General features: G+C 45.4%; 1 protein-coding gene across 1 annotated transcript; it reads left to right on the top strand.

The window, feature by feature from the left end:
• The first annotated feature begins 1,077 nt into the window (after positions 1-1,077).
• Positions 1,078-3,532, top strand: LOC110227139 (meiosis-specific protein ASY2-like). Its single transcript, XM_021020478.1, has 4 exons — positions 1,078-1,651; positions 1,743-2,456; positions 2,522-2,649; positions 2,726-3,532. Exons 1-4 carry the CDS (start codon positions 1,078-1,080, stop codon positions 3,530-3,532), a joined length of 2,223 nt encoding a protein of 740 aa, XP_020876137.1.
• Positions 3,533-6,447: the final 2,915 nt, after the last annotated feature.

The raw sequence follows: 6,447 nt of genomic DNA, 5'->3' as shown, positions 1-6,447 counted from the left end.
TGTCGGGTCGTCTAGCCTTGCTAATTCGAATAACAATCGTGAAAAAGAAAACAAAAGAGTGAAGTATATGTATCTGTTTATTGCTCAAGAATTCCGTCCCTCATACAATGGTTTTCGCTTTCTATTTATAATTACATGATTCGAAACCGAAGTCGCTCATCAAGCCGCAGATCTCACCTTCATTATTGCTTCCGTTTCGAATCTTCCCGATCTAGCAGATCCCGTGCAACCCGCTTTTCATTTAACTCGTGAGATCCCGACGTTTCACTCGAACTGGGCTGCAACTTATTGGGCCGCTCTTTTCGTCCCCTAGACCGGGCCGACGGCCCACTTCGTCTTATTGATCCACTATCTTTCCGGGCCGGATCCGAACTGCGGGATCCGACACCAACAGTTTGCCCCCCAAGTGTTCCGAAGTATTCACTTCGAGATACTTTAAATAACAAATTCTTCTCGGGCTCGGAGATTTCGTAATTAATTCCGCTTTCCCCGGGATTTGGTTCCTCGACCGAAGTGACGTTTCGAGATCTTAGGGTATAGATTTTCCAGCGGATCGAGGGATTCTTCTCGGGATGAGGGCGGCGTTTCGAGTTCCTAGGGTTTCCATATTCCCGCTAGAGACTCCTATAAATATTCGTTTGGACTCCTCGGGTTCTGTACAACCGCTTCAAGCTCATTCATACTTCGTCGTCTGCTTATTTAAGGTACCGAACCCTCTCCTCTTTTCTCTCTTAACACTCTTCCGATTACACTTAGTTCTTGCTATTTAGTTTTGGATTCGTGTTAGTTCACCGCCCTAGATTAGTTCCGTGCTAGATTTAGGCCAGAAATCTAAAAGATTTCTCAGATTTTCAGCCCTCTGCTCCGAAATCGTTCGCTGTTCTTCATCTCCTCTGCCGTGTTCTTGATATTCCGGTGAATCGCAACCGTCTTCCGAAGAACATCGACCGCTTAATCTTCCCGGTTTCTGGGTTTTCACGAAGATCTTCGAAGTTGTTCTTGAAGCGTTTTTTGAAGTTATTTCCAAATCTTCAGTTCCAGATCTTCTCACGCTTCCAGATTTTCCTTGATTGTGTTATGGCTCCGAGGAAAAGCAAGAAAATTCGAAGTGAATGCTTCATCATGGAAGGTGAGTTCGGGAAATACTTCTCCTCGGACCTCGACGATAAAAGGCTAGCCTTTATGAAAGGCGTCTGCGAGATCCCACGTCAAGTTAAGCTGATAGCTCCAGAATCAAAGGAATCTCTCGAGTTTCCTCCGATCAATCACAGCTGCGCCTTCGAAATATTCTTCTCGGAGTGCGGTCTATCTTTTCCTCTTCCGGGGATTCTGGTAGAGCTTATGCACGAACTAGGGATTGCCCTACCTCAACTCTGCCCAAATGTAGTTCGGGTAGTACTCTGTCTTCAGACTCTTGCTGAAGAGAATGGATACCGGATCACGCTCTCCGACATCTTTCAGTTGTACACAATGAAGAAAGGGAGAACTTCGGGGACCTTCTTTCTCAGTCCGCGAAGTAAATTCAGAGTCTTCGCGGACTTCCCTGAGAAAGACGAGAAATGGAGGAAATCATATTTCTTTTTCCCTGTTGACGAATTTTCCTATGGTCCGAACACAGAGTTTTTTGTCCGAGAATGGACACATCGTCCGGGTTAGATGGCTTTTTAGGGATTGTATTGCATGTCTTTCTCTTCCTAACTTTGCTTTTCAACGAACTAACCCTTTTCTTTTGTCTTTTGCAGTCAAGTTCCCGAAGAAGCCACTTTCTCATACCTTTGCGGAACAATTCGTAAAGATTTGCAATCGCAGCGACCTCTCGTGGGAATTGTTCACCTGCGAACGCATCCGGAGTTCGTGTGCCCGAATTTACTCGCGGTCCGACCTCATTTCTTCCACCCCTCCCTCCTCCCCTGCTGTTGCCACTAACATGTCTCCACTTTCCTATCGCGAAGAGAAGAGGCTCCAGAAGGAAAGGGAAAAGGCGAGAGAAGCGAGAGAGAAAGAAGATAAGGCCAAGATGGTGAAGGCCTTAGATGACGGGAAATCCAGATCTTCATCTGGTAAAGGGAAGAGTTCGGGTACCGTAGATCCGTTTTCCGAGTCGAAGACTTCTGATCATCGTGATCAAAAGAAGGTGTCTTCAGGAAAAGACATAATCCGGATCTCGGATTCTCGCTCCTCCCGATCTTCTCGGGAAAAAGAAATTTCTGAAGGAGGCCATAGTGCAACCTCCTCAAGAAAACGCAGGAACGAGGAATATGAAGTTCCTTCCCTTCAACGCAAGAGTCGTTCTCGTCTGAACGACGAGAAAAATCCTTCCGAGGACGCTGGAACCAGGCTGGGGTCAAAACCAGAAGAAAGAGAAGATTCACAACGGGCCCCGGAGTCCGACCTGCCAACTCAGCTTCTGAGAACCGGGGATCCGTCCGTCAGGAGATTCCGATCCCTACTGGTAAGTAGAGTCACTTCGTATTTCTCTCACTTCGACTTCATTTTGACGGTTTTTTTTTTACTTTAACAGCTCCTCCGAAGTCACCAGCTGACTTCATGAGGAACTTTACTCCTGTTGGGATGAGGATTCCTCCCTTTAGTGACTTAAAGAAGGTCAACAGAGCGAACTACTTTCGCTTCGCTGATAAACTCGGAGAGGTAATACTTTGAACTTTTCTCCTTATATAAAAATAAGAACTTTTCTTTGTGTCCTCATGAATCTTCGTTTTGACAGTTAATGCTCGAGTACAACACCACCTTCTCCTGCCACGAGTCCCAGCTCTTTCCTGTTAACGAGCTGGATGGCCTCAGGGCTCGGGTTGCCGAACTCGAAGATGAGATCCGTCAACTCAAGGAGATGGAGGAGGAAAATGCCAGGGCGGTGGCAAAGGCGAACGAGATCCGGGAGCGAATGCTGGAGGCCGAGGGTCGCTGCAACCTTCTTGAGATTGCCAAGACTGATCTTTCCGAGAAGCTGAAGATCGGGAAGAACTTGTACCTCGAGGCATGTGACAAGATTACCTCGCTGGAAGCTGAAGTTAAGCGAAGCGAGGAATGGTGCAAGATCGCTGCTGAGAAACGGGATGAGGAGCTCGCAGCAGCGAAAAAAGATGAAAGGATGAGGCTCCGTGAACTCTATAGCGGACTCGCCTCGAAGCATGAGACCTACTACAAGGCCATAAGCGATAATGAGATGATTGGGACGCGTCTTGCCGAGACTCGGGCGAACCGAGAACTTCTTGAGGAGATTCTGAAGGGAGAGATTTCGGACATCAAAGCCGAACTAGAGTCGGTAAAGAAAGATGAGGAAGAGGCTGAGAAGAAGGCTCGCGAGGTAAGCGCTCTCAGACCACAACCAAATGAGTTTACTCATCTCTTTGTAGCGACTCCCCCAGAGCCCGTGCAAGAGACATCTCTTCCCGAAGATGATGTCGCCATTGATGAGTTCGGAACTAACAAGGATCTCATGGCTGACCAGGACTTCGAAGCTGCCGTTCTGCCCGAGGAGATGCAGCAGGATCCCGACGTCAAGGATCAATGATCTGGTTCCGGGGTTGTGATGGCTAGTGTGCCCTCCTTTATTGTTTTTTTTTTTTTGAACTCGAACCTATTTATCGCTTTTTCCTTTTTGAAGACTTGAATATTTCCTTTTTTTTATAAGTCCTTTTGAATTATAAATCCGGAGTATTCGAGAAATTTGAATACCTCGTGTGAAAAATTAAGAAATACTTAAGATGACAACGAGATACGCAGTTTACACGAACTCAGAATTCATTTCTCAATGGATTAGGGAAATATTAAGAACGAGAGTTATGTGGGTGTTCTCAATAGAAAAGATGAGGATCGGGACTCGGAGTCCGCAGAAATCCTTAGTCTGTGTTGAACCAGACTCTTTTTTGCTAAGTAAAACTTAGGCTTATTTTTCAAGAATTACCAGAGGTCTGAGCTTGGTTTCGAGAAAAGCAGTTACGAGCTTCTTCTCGGTTTCACGGATTGCGAGATAAATAATAAAATACTTAAACAAAGTATCTCTTCAGATGAATGGAATTCCAAGCTCTTCGGACTGTTTTTCCTTCCATGTTTTCAAGGCGATAAACTCCATTGCGAACTACCTAAGTAATTCGATAAGGACCTTCCCAGTTGACGCCTAACTTTCCTGCTCCATCTTCGGCTGTATTTTGCTGAACTTTTCTTAACACTAGTGTCCCAACGTCGAAGTGCCGATTTGGAACATTCGAATTGTAGTATCGTGCCGCGGCATTCTGGTAGTTTTGCATTCGAATTAACGAACGATCACGTCGCTCTTCGATTGTATCAATCACGTCAACCATCTGCTCATTGTTTGCAGCCTCGTTCTGTGGATTATACATCCTTCTCGGACTCGGCACAAATATTTCAGCAGGGATTACAGCTTCCATTCCATACACTAGTGAAAAAGGCGTTTCCCCGGTTGCTCGTCTGGGGGTAGTGCGAATTGCCCAGAGAACGCTTTGTAACTCGTTAAACCAAGCTCCTTTGTGTGCTTTCAATTTTTTCTTCAAGGTAGACAAAACAGTTTTATTCATTGCTTTAGCTTGACCATTACCCTGCGGGTAACGAGGCGTTGATCGACTGAGTCTGATTTGCCATTCTTCGCAGAAAGATTCGAATTGCCGTGAAATGAATTGAGGTCCGTTATCAGTAACGATCTCATATGGCAAACCGTTCCTACACATGATGTCCTGCCAAATGAACTTGCGAACTTGAACCTGAGTTATGTTTACGTAGGCTGCCGCTTCTACCCACTTCGAGAAATAATCGGTAAGAACCAGGACAAATTTCACCCCGCGCGTAGAAACATGAAGAGGCCCAATAATATCCATAGACCATTTCATAAATGGATAGGGCGAAGAGACTGATGATAATGGCTCGGTGGGTTGGTGAATTGAAGGTGCATGGTTCTGGCATTGCTCGCACTTCCGCGCATATTCCTCGCAATCCGCGATTAAAGTGGGCCAGAAATATCCATACTTTCTTACTTTATAGGCCAAAGAGCGACCTCCGGAGTGATTTCCGCATACTCCGTCATGAATCTCTTTTATCACAGTACGGACCTGCTGTCCGAAAATACAGATCATGTCAGGACCCGAGATGCTTCTTCTGTAGAGGATGTCGCTCGAAATGCAGAAACGAGCACTTTTAGCTTTCAGTCTCCGTGCCTCCCACTTATCCGCAGGGAGAATACCATTAAGGATGTACTCTCTGATAGGTATCCGCCAGTCTGCCCCCCAATCCGGAAGCGGTAGCACTGGTTGCAGTGGTTCCAGATTTTGCGGTGTTCCGATTAGTGATTCTACTTCGGAGTTCTGCTCAGTTTTCTCGACCCTTTGTGGTTCTTGCTCCACACTCATCCTTCTATGCATAGACCGTGTTGTCACAAAATTCAGCTCTCCGGTGGCTATGCTGGGATGTTCAATTACTTCGACAGGGATCATTCGGCTCACTGTTACTTCGGAACTCGACGCCAATGCCGCTAAAGCATCCGCCGCTGAGTTCTCACTTCGCAGAATTCTAGTGAGTTCGAAACTAAGAAACTTTTTACTCAATTCCTGAACCTGAGCGAGGTAAGCTTCCATTCTGAAATCTTTGGCTTCATAATCACCGGAAAATTGATTAGCAACGAGCTGCGAGTCACAGAATGCCCGTAGTTTTGTGATACCTATCCCAACCGCTAGGCGAAGTCCTGCAAGGAGAGACTCGTACTCCGCCTCGTTATTCGACACTAGGGGTGGGCATTCGGGTATGCGGGTCGGGTTCGGGTAAAACCCGATCGGGTACGGGTCTTTCGGGTAGATGAGTTTAGGACCCAATAAGGTAAATCTAAAATATCGGTTCGGTTTCGGTTCGGGTCTAATCGGGTTCGGGTTTAGATTTTTAGAACCGCTAAATACCCAAAAAAATCGGGCACCCATCGGGTTCGGGTATTTTATACCCAAATACCCAAAATTTTGCCAAATACCCGAATTTTACCCGAAATTTTACTCTAATATCCGAATTTTATCCACAATTTTACTCAAATATCCGAGTTTCACCCAAAAATTTATCCGAATAACCGGAATTTTGTCCAAATATTTAAAAAATTTACAAGCATCTCGCGTATAAATATATTTAGTCTTAAATATATAAATATAAGTGCATTTAATTTTTGGTAATTACTCTCGGATATTTGGATATAAATGTATTTATCTCAAATATTACATATATATAAAGTTTTTATATGTATAAGTATAAGTAATTTTGGGTAATCGGGTACCCGTTCGGGTATCGGGTTCGGATCGGGTTTTACCCTATACCCACGGGTACGGCAATACAAGACCCAATAGGGTAAATAGCTAATACCCGTACCCGCCCCGAACCGGTTTTTTCGGGTCGGTTTTGGTTCGGGTATTCGGGTACGGTTTTTTTGCCCAGGCCTAT

The sequence above is a fragment of the Arabidopsis lyrata genome (genome assembly GCF_000004255.2).
Source record: "Arabidopsis lyrata subsp. lyrata unplaced genomic scaffold ARALYscaffold_9, whole genome shotgun sequence".
Taxonomy (NCBI): Eukaryota; Viridiplantae; Streptophyta; class Magnoliopsida; order Brassicales; family Brassicaceae; genus Arabidopsis; species Arabidopsis lyrata.
Note: the sequence above shows the minus strand (reverse complement) of the source record. Positions and strands in the feature narration are given on the sequence as shown.